Below are 23,458 nucleotides of genomic sequence, written 5' to 3'. Positions count from 1 at the left end.
GCATTGTGAAACTAAACTAAACTATCCAAACTATTATTTAAGTTGTGTGACTGCTACCAGATAGGGCTTACTAATATATTCGCCTGTGCGAAATTTCAATATCACAGTACCTCGATAATAACCAATTAAAAAAGACTGCTGGCATTTACTATAATAAATCATTTGTCAAAATTTGGTGCACTTAACTCACTTAATGTTTGAGTTATCGTTATAACGGACGGATGGGCGGACGGACGGACGGACAAACGTACAGACGAGCAGACAAAACTAATTCGACTCAGAATTCAACGCTGATCAAAAACATATGCTTGAGTCTATATCTCAGACCATTATTTCTTAGCGTTACAAACGGGAAGGAAAATTTAGTATACACTCCAAAAATACGTTCGTACGGGTATAAAAAACGAAAAAATATTAATAAAACGCAATTTTTAATGTACAAAAATTCGTTCATTTGAATCCTTATAATGAGTTTCCTGTTCATTTTATCAGTTTTTGCTTTCTATATACTGCTATTTGATTATTTTTTTTTGGCTAGAATTTACGATTTTTCAAAATGTAAGTACAATATTTGAAATTGAATGATATAAATACGAAAACTCTAATCATTAAACAAATTTATTTTGTATATCAAAAAGACGCAGAAGTGAAAATTGCTGATACGGTATATAATCAAACAGACTAAATTTGATTTCCGGATCAATTTCATTTCATTGGATTCTAATGAAATTAAATCATACTTTTTTTTATGTGAATTCTTAAAAATACAGTGAAATTTTGGTTATGAGGAATATTGTAAAAAAAAAATTAATTGAACCTGTATGAAGACGACATGAAATGATTATTTTTTTTCCGCTACTTCGTTTTTAAGAAACATTATTCTTACAAGTAAAAGAAAATCAAAACATTTTTAGACTTCTTAAATTAATTTTAATTACAATATTTTGTTGCATTTCAAAATTTTATTTAATCCAGTTCCGTTCATAAAGAATTTAGAGAAACAATTAGATTTTTATCAAAATTTTCCATAATAATTTAATTTTAGATTTTATTTAAAATACTTTTTATTTTGTTTTTAAATATAACTCTCAAGTAATGAACTATCAACGCTTTTTAAATCCTACTCTCAAATTACAATTAATAGTTAACACCATATTTATATTAATTATAACATTATTTTCTTAAGCAGAGTTGATATTTAGTTATTAAAAATAAATTCAATTACACAGAAATGAAAAATTATTCGATATATAAATAAAATAAAAACATTTTGCTTGTTATGATTTAAAAACTATTGAGTTTGAAAATAATTTTTTCTCCTTATTATCACTTTTCCCAAAAAATAAAAAAAAATAAATAAATTATTAAAATATTAAAACACATCTTCCCTCCTCTAAAAGTTATAGCCCCTCAAAGACCTAAAAATGTCTTTATACCCGTACGAACGTATGTTCGAAGGGTATACTAAATTTGCCTTATCGTTTGTAACGCTAAGAAATAACGGTCTTAGATATAGACTCAAATGTGTGTTTTTGATCAGCGTCGAATTCTGAGTTGATTTAACTTTGTCCGTCCGTCCGTCCATCCCAGCGATAACTCAAAAACTAATTGAGTTCAGTTCACCAAATTTTCACAAATGATTTATTGTAGCAAGTGCCAGAACCATTTTTAAATTGGACATGATCGGGGTACTGATTCGTGTAGGTGCCATACAACTTCAAAATTTAGTTGGTTATATCTCAGAAACTATAAAAGCTGTGGTATTGCAATTCCACACAAACGAATATATTAGTAGGGCCAATGTGTCTCATAAAAGTCGTTGAAATTACTTAGCTCCTTCTGGTATCTGCGATACAACTTCAAAAGTTATTTGGCTATATCTCAGAAATTATAAAAGCTATGGCAATGAAATACAAGCGGATACATTAGTAGGGCCTAAGTGCTTGCTAAAATTCGTTAAAATTTCTTGGCTCGTTCTGGTAGCTGCCACAGTATTGAAATTTTGCATAAATTAATATGGTAATACAGCAACTTAAAGACATAGTCTATTTTATTCCATAGTCAGTTATGGCATATTTATTCGCACATAGGATAACAAATTCTAACAGGTATCACAGAGTTGACAAAGTCAACTCTATTTTCTCGTTTTTTGATTATTTATTGTGACATTTTTTAAATTTTGCGAACGCAGAAAAGTAATGATGGTCTTCTTTTCTCGCGGCACACCATATTTAAACTTAAAAAAAAAAAAGGCCAGCAAATTTTACCGTTATCTAAAATCGATTTTTCCAAATTTTCGACACCCAAAAATTACGAAGTAAATGTCGTGTCATTAAAAAATATAATAATTTTCTTTAACTCACTTGCTTAACTGCCTAATTCAAGTACTAATGCTTCTTTCAATTTTTTTTTGCTAATCCTAAATGTAAACAATAGTTTTATATAGTGTGTAGATATATGAATGAAACTAATTTCAATTATGTAGGAGATTGATTTTCGAAGCAGTATTTTGACTTGTTGAAAGGAAAAGTATTTTAGTTGAATACAATATTTGTTGTTTAGTAATTTTAGTAATTGAATCAAAATAAATTTTATTTAATAGTCATTTAACACAATGATTGTCATATGATACGAGTAACTTGATTTTTTTTTCAAATCGAAGAATTAAATATCAATCATGAATGTAATACTCGTAACATTTCTGTAAAGATCTTGCTGAGAGTTTCACTAAAGATCAGTCCGTCAAAATATTATATATATTAGTGCCTACTACCCTATCACAAAATTGACACTACTAAGAAAATTTGTACACATACATACATATATTCAACGTTCAACAAACAACATTACTGCATACATTAAGGATTAGCCGACGAAACGCTTAACAAAGCGTTTACATAATGGCAGAATTCGTTAGTTAAGTATTTTTCGACAATATTTGTAAAATGAGTGTAGATAATTTATGTATTAAACATCAAATTTCACTTTCAAGAAAAGGCAAGTTATAGAATGAAACTAAAAATAGTTTCTGTAAATTTGCTAAATTATACATTCGTACAAAAAGTAAATAAATTTTTATTTCCGAAAGAATTTTGAAAAAAGTGACATAGATCTAAAATAGCTTTAAAATCATGTGCAAAATTGAATGTTGAATTATTTCATGCACAAAAGTTTGCCAAGAAACCCAATAATAGAGCCGTATAGTTATTGAACGATGTTACGAGTATGTACTTACATAACAAGAACCAGAAATGGCTACACACATATGAATCAGAAAAAGTATAAAAAATTAAAAAAAAAAAAAAACGAAACAAGTAGAAGAAACAAACAACCAAAATATCAAATTATGTATATCCAAAAAATATATTATAACGGTATATTGACCTATGAACGCGAAAAAAAAAATTTATTAAAAACTAAGGGAAAAAATTGTCAACTTTTCTTTCGTAAAAAAATTACACACAAACTTCGAAGCTTTTTTTCTCATTTTGTCGTCAGCAGAATAAAACTTATTGTATCCCTACACACACATAAAAATTCATATAACATTATTTATCTAAATATTTTTTAAGATACGCACGATATATACAAACCTGTGTATGTATGTAAAATTATAAAGCTAAGAATATTTGAAGTAAATTTGAAAGCTGGATGGCTATAATATAACTTAATTTATTTGTTTGTGTAGAATTTTCCCTTCGTTTCGCTTCTTGCCGTCGTAAACAAAACTAAACGTAATGTCCATAATACATTTACACATACATATCTAATATTTGTATGTATATTCGTTCGGTATATTACAACATGATTTATGAACCCTTCCAAATATTAAAATTCTTTTAATCTAAATCTTAAAATCCGTTTCTAAAAAAAAACAAAAAAAAAAAAACAAACAATAAGAAATTTCAAGGAGGAATATAAGGGAAAAAACTCTGCATTAAAAAAAATACAAAATAATAAGAAAAAAAATTTTTTTTAAAGTGCGCAAAAACAAGAAAAAATAAAAAAATAAATATAAAATCAAAGTTGAAGAATTTTTTTTTTTTACCACTCCCGTATATTTTGGACTTCCCAATAGTAACAACGTGCTATTTAACAAAATTTGAAATTTACAGGAAATTTACTTCTACCAAATAATTAAAGTTTAATTTGAATTAACCATACACATTACACAAAATAGAAAATGTCGTGTATAAAAAAATTCTAATTTTATTTACAAAATTTGAATCTTGAAGTAAAATACATTGATTTAAATTTTCATTTATTCGGTTAAATTTCCTCATTTATTTTTTCTTCAAAGCTTAATATAGAGTATGTACTGCAATACGTTTAAGAAACCAAATATTATTAAAAGTTAGTGTTTGTGGCATGGCAGCCCTACTTGAGAGATTAATGAATTAGAGATTTTAAAAAATAATTTTTGAGAGAGAACTTAAAAAATTATTTTTGAGAGAAATCTTAAAAAACTACTTTTAAGAGAGAACTTATTTTTAATAGAGAATTGATTATCTTATTTTCTTCAGTGTTGTTATTTTTACTATAATTGTACTTTTTTACTACATTTTTATATTCTATACTACACTATTTTTTGCATTAATTTTGAAAAATGTCATTAGTATTCTAATTTTTTTATGTAAATGTCATTTGTATTGTTATGAAAATGTCATTTGGATTGTAACTACAAAAACCACTAGTAAGACAAAAAATTAAATTAAAGGTCTTATTATTAACTTATTAAATTTAGGGCTAGTTATTAAAACCTTACTGAGATATCAAAATTACTGAAAACTCGCGATTGTCATTTTTAATATGAGGTATAAGAGCGAAGTTTTGAAAACGGGTACATTAAAGATTTATGTTTATTGAAAATTGTTTTGAATATAATTCCGTAAAATTACAAAAAAATTTAAAATTTGTCTGCAAAAAAAAATTTTATTTAGTTAAACTTTAATTTTGTGCTTAACTCATGCAAATTGACAATATACGAGTATAAGAACTCTTTGAAACAAGAACAAGGCACCACGCATTCATTTATGTAGATGCCTTGCTTCTTGTTTTAATGACAAGTCCAAAGTATTACGAGTACACTAGAGCTCGCAGTAATACTTTTTTAACAAAATTCTATTGAAAAACAGGTTGAAAAACATTTTCTTCTTTTCTAACCAAGGGTAGAAATGATTATATATATAACACCCTATAAGGGAACCTAAATAACACCCTAAGGAAGTTATGATTTTATACATGGGGTCCACGCCATAGAATCTTGACGCTTTCAACAAAACTTACAAAATGGATTTTCAATTTTTTTTATTCGTACAAAAAGCAATGATTACGTTTTAACCTAACAAATTTTCGTTTCATTATACGCTGCATATATTTAAGAAAAAACTGTTACTAAGTCGTAAATGAATATTAAGACCTATAATTTAATGGTGTAATGACATAATTATTCCAATAATAACATGGCATTCGCATTTTTAAATAAATTCGAATCAAACCACAGGTTTGTAATGTACACGTTTCCCATGAAGAAATGAAATTGCTTTAAAAAATAAACATTTTTTAATGTAAATTAATAAATAAAATAAATTAAAAAAGTAATACAACAAAAAATATCAAATCATTGCATAAATTTAAAATGAGAAAAAATTTAAAGAAGTATTCATAAATTTTTGCATTGATATTTTGACATTAACTTTTGCTTTATATAAATTTCAAAGTTAAAAATCTTCTAGAATCTGCTAGAAGAGAAAGAAATTGCTAGTAAATATCTATCTGTATATAAAAATTCAGCATTATATCTTAAAGGTATATGGACAGAATAAAACTAATAAGCACTTTTACTAACAAGCTCTTACAATTTTGTTGGAATCTTGCTAAAAAGAGGTGTTGAATAAAAATCGAATAATTTAATTGGATTACACAAAAGTAATCAGTTTCTTTCATCAGTTGGAAATCCTTAAATAACAAATAAATCTGTTATCTTCTAAAAAAATTAATTTCTCTGACATCTTAATTGCAAGTAAAACGCAAACTTTACAACCTCATGTGATCCAAACTGCAACCGAGAATTATTCACCATATGATCAAGATCAAACTTGATCAAGAATAAAACAAACAAAGTTTGCATCTAAAAATTTTTGTTAACTTTACTTAAACAGTTCTATCAAAACGTTAATATGTATTTATTGGCAAATTAAATCAAACTGATAAGAACTTTTAAATTTGATTATTTTTAGTTAAAGTAAATTTTTAAAATCAGTTGGAACAAAAAAGAATAAATTTTGTATATTTTTTAAATGGTTTGCCTAGTGTGATTCAAAATTATTAATTTCAGTTTTTTTAAGTACTAAACACGTAATTATTAAAATTTCACTTGGAATAATTTCTTTTACACTAACATTCAAGTATTTAACAAAAATATAGCCAGATTTTAGAAATTCATGCAAGAGAGTGTTCATGCAAAAGTTTTTTTTTTTTTAATATAACCGATTTTTTCAACGTTTACATTTACCTCCATTATTATCATAGTATTAGTTTTTAATACAAAACAACAGCAAGTTAAAAAAATAAATAAAAAATCTTGTATAATATATACATACATAGTTTAGCTTTTTAATTTTATTTTATTGTTGTTATTTTTTGTTTTAATACTCCTCTAAAGATGAGAGACGATGGGAATTGAATTTCATTTGTTGTAAGGCACCAAAAATAAAACAAGACATTGTCGTATCATCTCTAACTAATCCACATCCCCAACCCTTCTATACTTTAAATGAAAACAAAAATAATCAAAACAAAATTAAAAAAATAAAAACAATAACAACGACTTCCTATATTAAACTTTTCTTCTGATAATCTTTTTCCTTCTTCATTAAAGCAAATTACAACAAGAAAATTCTATAAAGTAAAAAAACAAATTCAAAAAAAAAGCAAAAGGAAAAAATTTCAAGTGGACACATCACGACCAACTTTTATTCATTTAAAGAAAAAAAAACTAATATAAAATATTCCGTGTATTTTTTTTTTTCTGCCGCTCCATAAGGATACGAAAGGATGTTTGAACAAAAAAACAAAATTGCTTCTAAGGAAAAAAATATGAGGGTGTTAGTTTGAAATTCTATATCCAAAGAAATGGTAGGGACCCAATTCCCTACAATTATATATATAGGTGTAGTTGAATTAATATGTATGAATGTGAATAGATTTATTTATATTTACTTAGTATTCCTCTTATATATGCACTTACACACTCAAAGTATCAACGTCCAGTGCTTGAATTAAAAAAAAATCCAAAATTAAGATTTTTTTGCTTTACATATACATGTGAAAAAAAAACAATATACATAAATCCACACTTAAATTTGTACACATGTAAATATATACGGACATATATATATATATAAATGTTCGTATATATGTATGTATATCATATTCTTGTAGTGTGAAAAAAATCTAAATTTTTCTTTTTTTTATTTTTGCTTAATTTTCAATTCATTTTAAGGGAATTTTATATAATATGATTGGTAGAATTAAAATCAAAATACGTTTACATTTAAAAACTTTGGATAAAAATTCGATGGTTATTTTAATCTTACAGTTATTCTACAAAATATTTGTAATAAAGGAAAACAATTGAGTTTTATTGGCCAATGTTTTAATAATTACAAATCTGAAAAAACACACATCTTAAATCATTGACTTATAATTTGACATTTATGATAATATTTACACGAGCTTACTTTGCATATAGTATAACACGTAAGTATAACGTGTTTTGTTTATAACAAAAAACTAAAACAAAAATTTACTTTACTGCAAATTTCGGTTCAACTTATACTTAAAATTTTATTTACACGCATTGATGTTATGAAATCGTACACTTTATATGGCACATTGTACTTTCTTTCAAAGTTAACCCTGCAAGATCAAATTTAAGTTCAATTTAAAAAGCTTTTTGATTTACCCGAATATAATGAAAAAATTAAGATTGCTCAAGATCGTAAAATTATAAAAATTTTTTAAGAACTCTAACAAAATTTAAATTTAAATAGTAAAATTAACCGTAAATTTACAAATGCAAAATAAATTGCATACTTAAGTTATATTTCAACTCAACTCACAATCAATATTGTATCCAGTAAAATTAACAATATATGGAAACATAAAAAAAAATAAAATTAAATGCAGATGAAAATAATAACAAAGCAACAACAAACAAAAGCCAACGACACAAAATCAATAATTACCACAACCCTCATCAGAGAGTTAAAAGTAATAAAGAGAGAAAGAGAGAATAAGAGTAGAAGCAATAAAAAAAATCTGCTAAGGTCCTTTTTTTTCTTCCATTTTTTTTTTTATTTTTTTTTACAATGTGCACATATTATTTATGTACGTTAGATTGTATATTTACAGTAAAGCTCGAAAAAAAATCCTTCTTTCTTATCATTACTTCTTTTTTCCTATAAGTATATCAAACCATATTTTAAAAGAAAGGAACTTGCCCAGTTTTCAGTCCTTTTTTTCTATATTTCAGTGTATATAACACGTATTAATATATACATACATTTAATTTAAATATATATATTTTTTTCTTTTTTCATTCTTTTCACGGATGATAATTTCTTGTACTTATTTTTTTTATATTTATTTTATTAGTTCAAGATTTACGTGAAAATTTGCAAAGAATTTCTGATTTATCTATGTACATATGTATTCAGAGAAAAAAATTTATTACTTGAAATAATTTAAAAAAAAAAAACAAAAAAAAGATAGAAAAAGACAGGGGAGTGCAATGCACCACTAAAACCAAATTTTAAAATGCAAAAATTAAAACTTAAACAAAATTTTCTCCAAGTTCTCTTTGTAAAATATTAAAAATTATTTATATGACATCTTTATACTTTATACATTAAATTGTAAGTAATCAATACAAATAAGAATTCATGTAATAATATTAATAAACGGGTTCTTACCAGGAACAATGAAATATAAACGAAGTTTTCTTTAGTAACTGGAGTTTTTCGTTGTAAAAACTTTTAATTGCTTTACAATAAAAAAACAAAAGGATTTGCTTATATTTATGTTTGTAATTATGAATAGAGGGGGGTCATTTTAAAATGCGCTAAAGGAAATCGTAAATATATCACAACACCATGCTATCAGTATGTGTAGTATATGTAGTAAATATATGGCAGTTATAATTGAAATTTAACACGTATTCTGTATTAATTATATGCAAACTAATCTAAGCTTATATTAATGCCATATATATCTATCAGGCAATCAAACTACAGCTATTTTCCGAAATGTTACAATCGGAGAATTTTGCAGAAATAGTTCTTAATGTTTTATGTTTTCGAAGTATTCCGATTGAAATTTTTTTTTGTATTTTTTTTTTTGTGAAAAGTTTGAGAATTTTTTGTCCTCACTTTTATTTCATATGGTTTTAAAAGCAATCTAGATTATGATCATTTGTTTTTGGCTTTTCTTTTGTCATTTTTTTTTAATTCAATTTCTTATTCAAAAATTTAACTTTGTTATTCAGTACCCTTCCATTCGGATGACGGAAAGGGTTGACTGCGTTAAAAATTGTTATTTTTTTTTACTTTAAGTATATTTTCCAGACAGAATTTACCCATTTTATTGAAATTTTAATTTTAATTTAAAAAACAAATTTAGAATCAGTACACTTTAAAATTTTACTCAATTTCTTCACACAAATAATTTCCGACAACTCTTCCATTTAAACTTTATATAAATTTGGAATTTATTTTTGATTTATTCTCTGAGCTTGGTAGTCTGAGATTTATATATGGCAATACTTATAGTAAATAAAATCAAAACTCTTACGGTTTTAGTGTAGTACAACTCTTACGGTTTTACTGTAGTACACAAATAAAAACGTATTATTATGACCTAAAATCACATAATTTTAACGAAATTTATTAATAATTAAAATCTAAATTTAACATCTGCCCAAAAACTAAATTGAAAGATTAATAAAATTAAATAATTTTCAATTGAAAAACACGTAACGTATATATAAAGGCTTGCGTAAACTATGCATATATGTATGCATATATGTATATATTTATTTACCTTTGCATAAAAATAAAACATATGTATGTCCTAAATAATATCGTTATTCTATTTAGATTAGACACTCAAAATAAACAAAACTAGTGTTCTAAACTCCTTGACTATTCTTGAAATTGTATAGAATTATCATTTTTTCCCCCTTAAAGTCGAATTCTTTTTTCTCTCTTTCTCCTCTCTTTTGGCTTTTTCTCATTGTTGATGTTAGAAAAAAAAACATTATAAATACCCAACCAAAATAAAATAAAAAAGCTTAATTTTTTTTCTCAATTGAATGGAGAAATTAGGTTGGCAAACTGACTTTAATGATTGAAATGTATTAGGAAGAATGAGATGAGGTTGAGGACGAAGAACATAGAAATATATAACAGCAAAAAAAAAGAGAAATTATAAAAGAAAACTCTTTATTGTAGATTACAAACTCAAAGGTTGGTTAAGAGAGGCGCCGTCTCTAGTTATGTCTGGTTTATAAACTACACTCTTTAATAATGATTGCTTGAAAAAAAAATATGTATAATACGTAAACAAAAAAAAATGTTACCTCTACAAAAAAATTTTTAAAACAAAAATAATTTTCTTTCTAGGCAATTAATATTATTAAATATAATTATAATTATGTTAAGTTTTAAAATTCCATTTAAACTTCCATCAAACAAGAATTAAATTGAAAAAGATTAATTTTGGAATATCATTAAGAAAATTCTTTTTTTTCGCTTAAATTTTCTACAAAAATAATTAATAAAACTCATGCTTAATTAACCATCAGATAAACTGGACGCCATGTTGTTTTTTTATATATGTATGTATTTGAATAAGGGGAAATGTGAAAGCAAAAATAATTTATTACAATTAAATTTAGTTATGATAAATAAATTGTCAAAACTTAGCAATTTTAAATAAGTTAAATTTAAGATATTTTTTAGAAAAAACTGCCTCAAAAAAGTTAATGATATTATATAAGAGTTATTAGTTATTGTGAAATCAATAAAGTTATTAAGAAAATTTTCGTATATGTAAGTAATAAATAAAAATTTGCAAGTGAAACTTCATAAGCTTTTTTATGAAATATACCTATGAAAGATTTATGAAATTTAACAAATTTTATTGTATTCTTAATAGGATTTTTAATTGAACGTTAGAGTGTTTAAGTTATGAAATTTTATTCATATAATGCAATATAGTTCTACAGTTACATTTTCAAAACTTCTATCAAAAATAATCAATTAAGAGTAAAATTTGTAGTATATAATTAATTAAATAATTTTTGTAGTTACTAACTTTATCGATTTTTCCATTTTATTTATACATTTAAACTAAAAAGCCTGAAATATGGAAGTGCGTAAGAGTGACTATCGCGTCGTATGAAAAGTTTTATAGAAAGAGAGCACGTGATAATTCTGACATATGCACTTTCAATTAGTGGTTCAATTTCAATTTGTGTACGGTACAACTACTAGAATAGAGTTTTTTTAAAAAACACTCTGGCATAGTTTAAAAATATAACTTTGATTAATTAGAAAATAAAACATGTTCATAAAAACTGATTAAGGTTTTTAAATTTTTGTAAGTTCTGAAACAGACTTTCAAAAATTAATTGGTTGAACAAGAATACTGAACTAAATTCAAAGTATTCGCTTTCATTAGAATCTTTCTAAACTCGAAAAAATTACTCTAAATCTTTAAATTACAATACTGTAAGATTCTAATGCCTTCATTATTTAAATAATTCCAACATTTTTGACAAAATTTCCACAACCTTAAAGATAGAATGCTGAAATTTTATATATACATAGATTTTTACTAAAAATTCAACTTCGTAGAAGGAAATTTTAACTCAATTCCCCTCTCTAAAAGTTATTGCCTGTTAAAACCCTAAAAATTCCATTTCTTAACTATTTATTGCAGGTAAACCATAAGCATTTTTCAAATTTCAGAAGTCAAAAAAGAAGTGGCTTGCTTCTTCTACCATAGCATACTATATTTAAACTCTAAAATCTGAAATCCATTGTTTCCACATTTTTTATATCGTTTTTCTGCTAGGTCAACTGTAGTAGTGCAAAACTTTAGCTTTTAGACGCTTAGCTTTTGAAATCAGCTTTCTAAAACTAATAAATTGTTAATTTCCTTAGAAGAAAATTTTTTTCCACCTCCACCGCCTCTCAAAATTTTTACCAAAACCTTACATTTTCAAACCTACAAGCTTTTCCAAATTTATATAAATAGTTAAAAAATTGCATTATTAGAGTTTGTTGTTTGAGTGTGTGGGGGGGGGGGGGTTTGGGATGTGGGAGAACATCTTCTAGAGGGGGGGGGGGGGGGAGATAGGGAAAAATTGTGTTCTACGGAAATAAGTTTCTAGTAAAGATCTATGTCCGTATTAATTTTCAGCTTTCTATCTTCAAGGGTGTAGAAGTTTTGTAAACAAAAAAGGTGTCCACGGACGGACGGAGTGAAACTAATAAGCACTTTTTTCAAAAAATTTTTGGAAAAGTGCTAAAAATATAATTATTTTTCTTAACTCACGCAATCAACCCTTAAATTCAACAATCTTTCAAGCCCTCTTTCAATTTTCTTTGTTTTGTTCCAATCTTTGAAATAAATTTGATACATTGCTCATCCTAAATTTGTGCAATCTTTGTAATATAAGCGCATATGAATGAAATAATTTTAACAATGTTGTATATAGCTAGACTGTTTTATTAAAAGCACTTTTGAAAGGGAAAGTGCTACATTACAAACCATTGGTTTGACCCAACTTAATTCTATGATGTATTACCTAAATCCTTTAGGTAATCATAAAATGATAATTAAAATTTAGAACTTTATTAATTTAATAAATAGTTTAACATAAAAAATCTTTTTTATTTTTATACTATATGTTTTAGAATTAACCTTTTAATTTCAACAACTTATTTGAAATGTTTTCAATGAAAATAAAAATTCTTTAGTGAATTAACAATATAATTTTCTTTGAATTATCAATAAGGTTTCCAACTAAATTAAGAAGAAAAAGTATGTCATAACTTAAGAACAATTTAAAAAACAATTATGAAATTAAAACTTTTTAAAAACACATTTAACATATTAAAATAAATTACATGAATGCTATTATACGTATGTAGGTATGTGCATAATAAAGAAACACGAATATATGTATGAAAAATATATTATTCATATACATTGAAAAATATTTTCATTTAACAATATAATAAACATTAATTTCCTTCTATTCGACTCATCCCTTTTCTCATACACTTTCCTTATATCGTCCTTTTTACAGTGCTTGTTATTAATATTTTTTCTCACATATTTTTAGCATATTATTTTCAAGTTCACTCTTTCATAAAAAGAAAAAAGCATTTCTTTATACTGTTTTTTAAATTTAGGTCATTAACTTTTCCTCTCTTTAATCCCTTTTTGCACTTTCGTCGGTGGCCCCTTTTTAAAATTAGGGAGAACCAGAAAGAATAGAGAAAAGGATGAATGTTAAGAACAAATTAAAATGAATAATAAAACAATAACATAATCATTTAAAATACACTTGAAATATCATAAAGGAAGATGAAAATTATTTAAATTTTGTGAATTCTTGTTATTTTATATTCTTATTTTTGTTGTTTTATTCATTATTATGTACTGTATTTAAAATAATATCTACAAATATATCATATGCATATACAGCTATAAAAAACTATATTCATTTTTTTTCTTCACCTTATTTACTTCTTTCTTAACATCCATCTACTCTACTATAGGTACAAAAAAATTATATATACAAAGCCTCTAACTATGGTATTTGGTAAGAAATTACTATACACAAAAATAAAGTATGAGAAATATTAAGCCATAAGAAATTAAATATGTAATACATATATATAAATACACATATGTGTACCAAAACGAAGAAAAATATACAAGTATAAATATACTGGTGCACAATTTCTCCTGTTATAGGCATAATACGCGTAATGTAGAAGAACATCATCCTTAAAGGCACATATCATGATACACATTTTTGTATTAAATGCAGTATCTATAATTACAACACTGTATGAGTATATATTAATATGAGTGCTTATGTATGTGTGTGTGTAAATAAAAAAATAATAGAATACATATGTACATAAATAAATAATGCGAAAAAAAACTGGTATAAATAACACAAAAAGTTAAAAATTACTCAGAAATGACGTATTTTTAGCACTTTCCCAAAAGTATTTGCTAAAAAGGGGTTCTTAGTTTCACTACGTCCGTCCATGTGCCATTTTTGTCTACTTATTATAAACATGCCATTTTTTTGTTGGATTGTTTTGTTTTGACAAATAATAAATTTGTATAGAATTTTATGTACCTATGTGATATTATATGTGATTGAGTTCATAAAATTTTTTTGAAAATTTGAACAGATTCTTATAGCGGATTCTTATAGACTTTTTTTAGCTTTAAGCAGTAAAGCTGCTAAAAGCTAAAAAAACTAATAAATAGTTTATTTTATTAGAAGAAAAATGTTTTCTACTCATTCCTCTCTCGAATTACTTTTTCTCCAAATTTTGTAAAATTTGTATCTTGAACAACGTCACACCTTCCCTATACTACAAACTTTTCCAAATTTCTATAAAAGTAAAAAAGGTGAAGCTAAATGCCATGCGATCAGAAAATATAATTTTTTATCTTACTCACTTATTTAAACATCTCATTCGGTAATTCAATGTTAACACTTGTTTAAGTTTTTTTTGCATTCCAAATGAATGCAATTATTTCAATTGTACTTCGGTATTCGAATGAAAGTAATTTAAGTAATGTAGTAGATTTTAAAATATGTATTTTTACATGTCTAACGGAAAAGTGTTACTTTACAAGCCATCGGTTGGATCCAACTTTATAAATACAAAATAAACACTGCAGTATGTACATATATAAATAATTTCACACTTATGAAAACATTATATTAAAATATATACATGTATACATAATATATTTTGAGGATAATCGTAAGGAACAATATTTTCTTACACTCTAAAATATTTTAAGGTAATAAACTCATCAAATATATAAAAAAAATGAAAACCAAACAGAAAAAACGAATTGTATAAAAAACGAAAAAAATAGAGTTGACTTTGTCAACTCTGTGGTACCCGTACGAATTTGTTATCCCATGTGCGAATAAATATTCCTTAGCTGACTACGGCATAGACTATGACTTTAAGTTGTCGTATTACCTTATTAATGTATACAAAATTTCAGTACTGTATTTTTAATACTGTCTAAGAAATGTCCAAACTACTATTGAAGTTGAATGGATGCTGCCAGAAAGAGACAAGCAATTTCAACTACTTTTACAAATACATTTGCCCTACTAATATATTCATTTGTTTAAAATTTCAATATCGCAGCTTTTATAGTTTCTGATATATACCCAAATAAATTTTGAAGTTATGTGGCAGCTATCCCAACCAGTACGCCGATCATATCCAATTTAAATAGAGTTTTGGCATTTAGTATAATAAATCATTTGGGAAAACTTTGTTAACTTAGCTCAATTAGTTTTTGAGTTTTTGCCGGGACGGACGGACGTTAAGGCAAATTTAATATACACTTCGAACACACGTTCGTACGGAATACCCAAAAGCAAATTATTTTATTTTTTAAAAGAAAGGTACATCAACATATGCAATATTTTTTATAACGAAAAAAAATTCATATTCCAAGATCTAAAGAACAAAAAAAATGAAAATTTTATCCTTGCACCAATACCAAATAATTGAACCTTTCTTCCCTTTACTTATCCCTTTTATACCTTTTAAACTTTCTATAAGTAAGGAAAAAAAGTTCATCATAACGTTTGTATAACAAATTTATATTAAATAATTCAGCATAACACTCGGAATTTGAGGACGTACACAGAAAAAAATACAAAAAAACAGAAACAAAAACAACTAAAAAAATTCAAGGATCAGTACGACTGCACGTAAAGAAAAATAAGAAACGGAAGAGTAAAAGAACTGACAAAAGAAGCAAATCTTTAAGAAAAGAAAGATTTTCTTTCTTTTTGTTTGTTTTCTTTTGATTTTTCTTCTCTCTTGATGGTAATGTCAAATTTTTCAAATATTTAGGTACAAAATTTATGTGTTCACATATAGATGTGTATATTTGAATAAATTGAATATATGTATAAAGGAATCTCAAATAAATTTTAAGAAAGGAAGAAATGAAGAAAGGAAAAAAACGAAAAATTTCATGATTCGAATTCCAACACTTCTATGTCCCATCTTTTATTATTCGTTGCCTACCTAAGAAAATTTTTTTTTAGTATACACATATATACATATATTAAAGAGAGGATATATTTTAAAGAGCAAAGTAATAATGTGTAGGTATTGTGAATCTTTTTGTTATGAGAATTTTAAAATAATATTTTGTGGGGCATTTTAGAAATAATGCAAAGAACAAAATAAATACTAATATGTAATATAGTATTAATAAATACTAATAAAATTTTATATAATCTAAAACTTAAAAACACTGTCTGTTTTGTTTAATATGAAAACATTTAAATTTTTTGTTTCTTTTCTACCCTTAGAGGATACTTCTTTCTTAAAATAGACTATTCAATTATAATTCCTTCAAATATAAAAATAAAGAGATTTATAATAAAATTATAAATTTTTGCAAAATAATTTTTAAAAATAGTGTATATTAAGAAATATAATTGATTTAATAATAAGTGATAATTTTTTTAAAAACTTACCTAAGCCCAAAGAAAATCATTGAAGCATTTTTGAATTTGGCACATTAAAATAACTTTAATTTGAAAAATGCACGAAATTTTTATTCGAGTGTATCGAATTCCATATTGATTTCATATTGATTTAATTTTGAAACTGATTTTACGTTATTTTAAATATTTTGTAATCATTAGTTTCTAATTACCGACTACTAAGCCATATTTTTACATTAAACATTTTACATTAAACAATAAAACAATTTAAAAATCAATTTTTAAGTTTATATACTGAAAAAATTTCTGATAAAATCAAGAAGAGTTAATGAATTCATTTATTTGAAAAAGAATAAAGTTAGGTAAAACAAAAAATTGCTTTTAAAAACAATCTATGGACGTATACGAAAAAAACTATTTTATTTTATTTCTGCTTACACCTACTACACTATTGAAATTACATTCATTCATATACGAAAATATTTCAAGAATTGCATACATTCAGGATGAACGATTTATGCAGGCTTTGAAATAAAGCAAAAACAGATTTAAACAGGTGTTAACATAATACTCCATTTAAAGGGTTAATTTCGTGAGTTAAGAAAAAAAAATATATTTTTTAATGGCATGGAATTTACCGTTAGCTTTCTACGTTTATAGAAATTTGGAAAAACTTGCGGAAATATTCAAAAATTCAAATTTTACAACTTCCGAAAGGCAACAATTTGAGAAATGAACTATTTATTAGTGTCTAACAGCTGTTAAAATTTCAGACTTTTACAACTTGTGTTCCAGAAAAGAAAAACGACATCAAAAGTTAAAAAATTCCATTTCTAAGGAGGGTACGGAAATAAGTTTCTAACATAGATATATGTACATATAAAATTTCAGCTTTCTATCCTCAACGGTGTAGAAGTTTTGTAAAGATATCCTCGGACGGACGGACAGAGTGAAACTAATAAGCTATTTTTCTCAAGCACTTTATACTAATTATAGGCAATTTTACGAAACTATAATATAAAATTGAGTTTTACTTCTAACGTTTTAAACATCTTCTATTAACTGCAAATATTCATCGTCTACTACTTATACTCGTATGTAATAAATTTTTTTCTTTTCATGATTCCTTGTTCTAATTGTTTTATTATTTTTTTGAAAAAATGAAAAAAAAATGAGTTAGATAGTTATTATATTGAACTAAATTTTGATAGAAAAAAACTGTATATAAGAACAAAATAGAAATTCATCATCAGACACACACAACGATATATGTTAGACGCCCTACATACCGACATATACATACGATAATAATTCCAGGAAATGCGTTGAGTGTAAAGAAAAGCAGATTTTTTTCAGCTTATTTCTTTCTTCCTTTTCTTGCTTTTTTTGTGTAAAACAGATCAGTAATAATATTTTTGTAACTTTGCAAAAAAAACATCCATTCACAAATACAATACGAGACTTACACCATGCTTTCAAGATAATAATATACATAAAAATAATAATACTTGCTTTATATACAGTTTAAATTGTGTATATGAAAACTTATAGAATAGAAACATAAAGAAATATGCTTATACGAACAGACCATCCGCCGCCCTAATATACTTCATATTTTGAATTGTCGTTGCCGTTTTTTTGTTCTGTTTCTTTTCTCTGCTATATAAAAATTTTTTACATTATCCAGAAACGTACAAATGTATAAATAAAATATTGTTTCACACAAATCCTTATAAAGTGTAAAAAAAATAAAATGTTACAGAAAAAGTTGTCCCCTATCTTTAAGAAAAAAATTTAAGAAAATCTAGCTTATTATCGTACACATATAGTTCTTAAAAGTCTCTTCATAAAATTTTGAATGTAACATATATCGCAATTTTAAGCATGTAATAATTTAATTAATTTTTAATAAAACAATAATTAATTTTTTAAAAATTAATTTTAGGCAAATTTTTGCTGTTCATTCATATTTCGACTGAAATCTGATTTTTACAGCAGTTCCATTAAGGACACCTTATTATATTATATTTAATTGTGCTCACCCTGCTTTAGATGTATCTCTATTCAAATATACTTACATATGTCGTATTTTACATGGAACCTAAAAAAGGACAAATCTCGTAAGATTTTTACTCCAAACATTTTCTTAAAAGAACACACCAAAATCAGCAGAAAGAAAATTATAAGTAAAGTAAAACAAAATGACTCTGCTATTTATACAAAAAATAAATAAATAAGTAAAAAGCAAGAAAAAAACTTTTCTTTTATAACAAAATTTGTAAAAAAATTTTACTCTATTACGACATTTGGAAGAAGTAGTAGATAGGGATATGTAAGTATTTCTTTTTTAGGAGGTTATGGAGATTGTTTCGTGTTTCCCATAATTTTTCATATACGTATTGTTAGATTTAGTGTACATTTATACACACATACACATTATTTGAGTTGATTATATACAACACAATCATACACATGTACTATGTTTATATGTGATTTTTAGCTGCAGATATTTTTAAGATGTGATATAAATAACAAGTAATAAGTTTGTATTTCTACATATTTATCAGAATGTTCCGTAATCGTTTTTATTTCTTTACTTTATTATTCTTGTTTTGCATAATAATATTTTTCCTTTTAATTTTAACATATATTTTTGCTTTAATTCTTAATTGCTGTAATTGAGATATTAAAAGCAACGGATTATTATTTGTATATTTTTATTGAAAAAAAAATTATACTTATAGTTTTAAATGTATGTAAAAATAAATAATTTTCAGTTATTAAAAAAAAAAGCTTTGCAAAAAGTTTTTCAGTTTTGTACTATTGATCAAATTAAAGATAAATTTACGCCCAATGCTAGAAAATTTTGAACATGTCATTTAGGATTCTACAATAGCGTATGTATTTAAAATTATCAATTTTTATTAATTTTGCAAATTTTTTTTATTTATCTATGCCAATAATTAAACAAACTTCTCATGCACATTAAAATCTTTCTCTTGATACTCTAAAACAATACTTTGGTCACCCAAAGTACAAGAACTCGAAGGAACTTAAGCCCTTCCAAGCTTTTTTATTTAATTTATATTTGAAATAACTTACAATTAAAACTTTTCTTACATATTTAAATAGTAATTACAAAATTTGACAAAAATATGGACTTATGCACGTAGGATCCTCCCGACGATTACGTTGTTTATTGAACTAAATGTAATTTTCACATAAATCATATATCATTGCAAAAAATTGCAGTAAAAACAGCAATGAACTTAGCGCTCCCTAATTATAACTTTGGATAAAAATACAAAGCCGCCTAATATGGCTTTTACAATTAAACTTTAATTCCCAAAATAACTTAAAGTAAAAATTTTAGCTTGATTATAAAATGTTATAATGTAAATTTTTCAAAATCAAAAAAACTCAACGAACGGTATTCAGCATAAAATTGTAAAATTAATTTTCAAAACTTAAGTAGCCTTAATTACAAATAAAATTAAGATAAAAATCATTAAATTTTTACAATTTCCCTACCGGTTTATATTAAAATCGCAAATTAAAATACAATTAAAACACTTTAGCTTAAAAATTAACCAAATGAAAATATGAATGTGCAATTATGTGAAATTAATTAATATAGCTTTCTCTAATTTCCTGCAATATAATAGAATACTACTGTAATAACGTATATTATTCTTAATATTATTTTATTTCATTTTTTATTTAATTTTTTTAATTACAAATCAATCAATCGATCTGGAAAAAATAATTCTTTAAAAAAATTCCACTTAATATGCCCATAATTTTTGGTTAGATAAAATAAGAAATATATTTTAAAGCAACACGCTTTCTTGAATTTTATATACCGCATAGTCACATAGAGAACAAGCCCATAGTGTGTTATTGACGAGAAAATCCAGATCACGACTACACCACGAAATAAACGCATGAATTGAATGATTTTTTTTTCTTAACATGTTTTGTAAGCATGACTGGCAACTTTAATTTTTATTTCATAAAACAAATTTTTTAGGGAAAAAACGGTAAAAGAAACAACAACGCAAACTAAAATAACCTAGCACGTTAGTAACGTAACCACGAAGCAATAGGAAAATGTTTAAAAAAAAGGTAATTTTGATTTTGTTGTTGTTTGAGTGCTTTTTTTTAAAATTCATCTTTCATTTTAACTTCTTTTTTCTTTTGAATTTCATGCTTTCAAAGATTTTTAAATGATCCGAAAACTTTAGTCCAAGTGGAGAAAGGTTTTTGTAAATTTAAAATACAAATTAAACCAACACAAAAAAAGATAAATTCAAAATAATAACGAAAATTATTGTATGTCATTGTTCGTACCAATTTTATTAATACTACAAAATAAACTTATTTGGTCGAAATAGGGAATTGATAAAATTTTCACCCGAGAAGTATGAAATGTAAGGAAACAACACAAACTATACGACGAAATAAAAATAAAAAAAAAATAAAATGTGGAAATGGTACACTTAAGTGTAGTACTAAGATTGTAATGAGTTTCTATTCAAAACGTACATATATATTACTTGTAAAATAAGATAATTTAAAGATGCATTTACATTATCGCTATTAAATTGACAAATATGATAAAACAATGGTTAAATGTGCAGAACTTTTCGACGCTATTTCCTTTCAAGAAGTGAAAATACTGCTTTTAAAAACAATCTAGCTTAGCTATATACTACATTATTAAAATTACTTCCATTCGAATATATTTCAAAGATTATATACCTTTAAGCTGTACTCTGCATGTAATCTTTGAAATAAAACGAAAAAAAACTGAAACAGATGTTAACATAATACTCGAATTTAAGGGTTATTTGTGTGAATTATGAAGTATAATTATATTTTTTAATGGCATGGCATTTACCGTTAGCTTTCTGCATTTATTCAAATTTGGAAAAGCTCATAAATATCTAAGAACTACTAAAATTTCAAATTCCCACAGCCTGAGGTCTAGAAAAAAAGCGATATCGAAAACTTGCAAAAAACCGATTTCAGATAACGGTAAATTTCAACGATCATTTTATTTTCGTAAAGTTCAAGTATGGTATGCAGTGGTAGAAGAAGCAAGCCACCACTTTTTCGCATTTGCAAAATTTAAAAGATGTTTGTCGTTTTGCTACAATAATTACTTAAAAATGGCATTTTTAGGAATTCGAGGGGCTACAAGTTTTAGAGGGGGATATAGGTAAAAATTTTCTTCTACGAAAATAAACTTCTAGTAAAGATCTATGTACGTATGGAATTTCATTCTTTTACCTTCAACGGTGTAGAAGTCCAGAAACGGACGAACGAACGGACGGACAGAGAGAAACTAATAAGCACTTAGTTTATCACAACGTTTTTGGAAAAGTGCAAAAAACAATATGTCTTATTTTAATAAATTTAAAGTAAATTTGAAAGTAAAAAACAATTTTATGAAGTCAAATTAAAACGTAGTTGTTTCAATTTCTTTTTAAAACAGAATACATATGTAATTGGAATTTGATTTATCAAACAAAGCTTATAATAACTTATAATTATTTGACTATAATTATTTATAAGAAATCAAAAACTAAAAATATATAAACCATGTTTAATGCATTCCAAACATGTTTTATTCAGAGAATATTTTAAGACATCATACTCGTATCAATAACACCCATAACAAATATTTTGTTAAGTTAATTCATAAAAATAAAAATATGGCTATACGAAATTGTGAAACATTACACTAACACTTTTCTTTCAAATACACGAAAAAAATATTGTAAATGTTCCTTAACTTAATATGTTAATTACACATTTTACCTTCTCATATTACAGAAGAAATAAGATTCAAATTACTTTTAAATTTAAAATACCTACATCTATGCCTGAACTGAACATTCATATTATATACATACATATAAAGGTAGGTACTTACATAGATACTAATTCGTTCTCTTCATACATACACAAACATATCAGACATAACCAATATAGATATATAAAACATAACCATAGGTTACTTTCTTTTCTTTGCAACATAATCTAAATGTAACACATCAATATAACATAAAAACAAAAGAAACAAATAGCAAGAAAAAATCCCTTATTGGATACTTAAATTTCGGTTACTATTCAAATTGAGCGAAGCTTAAACATATTTTTAAAGAAAGCTTTTCCGGTTCAACTTCCATACAGATTACACATGTTTCTTTACATATATGTATGTGTGTTTATTATAACTGTCATAAATGTAAGCAAAATTACAAAAACCTACCCATAGTTCCATCTTTTATATAAATTGTAAATATGATAATTTTACATTAAACGTTACCTTTTTAAAAAGGAAACACTTTTTTGCTAATTTCACAACATTCATAAATCTTCCTTCTTTTCTCTTAATGCTCTAATGCTCGGTTTAATTCTGCCCGTACCATGCACATTTTATTTAAGTTTATGTGTAAGTATCTATTATACGCTTCTAATATAATAGAATAATATGTATGTATACATATGTGTAACTACGCTGTCTTAAAAAAATTGCTTTAGGTTAAAGTCCCCATGTTAAAAATATGGATAACCACTTGAATTTTAATTAACTCCGATTATAACTATAAGAAATATAGAAAACAAAATGATATA

At 25.1% G+C, this 23,458-nt stretch overlaps 1 protein-coding gene across 2 annotated transcripts in view; it reads right to left on the bottom strand.

The window, feature by feature from the left end:
- The window catches only part of LOC129611159 (myb-like protein Q), a 53,334-nt gene extending 30,130 nt beyond the window's left edge, over positions 1–23,204 (bottom strand). For both annotated transcript variants that reach the window (XM_055524129.1, XM_055524130.1), the window contains exon 1: positions 23,151–23,204. In XM_055524129.1, the coding sequence (XP_055380104.1) occupies positions 23,151–23,195 (45 nt within the window). In that variant the 5' untranslated portion in view covers positions 23,196–23,204. The remainder of the gene's footprint in view (positions 1–23,150) is intronic.
- Positions 23,205–23,458: the final 254 nt, after the last annotated feature.

Source organism: Condylostylus longicornis, unplaced genomic scaffold (genome assembly GCF_029603195.1).
Source record: "Condylostylus longicornis isolate FDR11 unplaced genomic scaffold, ASM2960319v2 ptg000048l, whole genome shotgun sequence".
Taxonomy (NCBI): domain Eukaryota; kingdom Metazoa; phylum Arthropoda; class Insecta; order Diptera; family Dolichopodidae; genus Condylostylus; species Condylostylus longicornis.
Note: the sequence above shows the minus strand (reverse complement) of the source record. Positions and strands in the feature narration are given on the sequence as shown.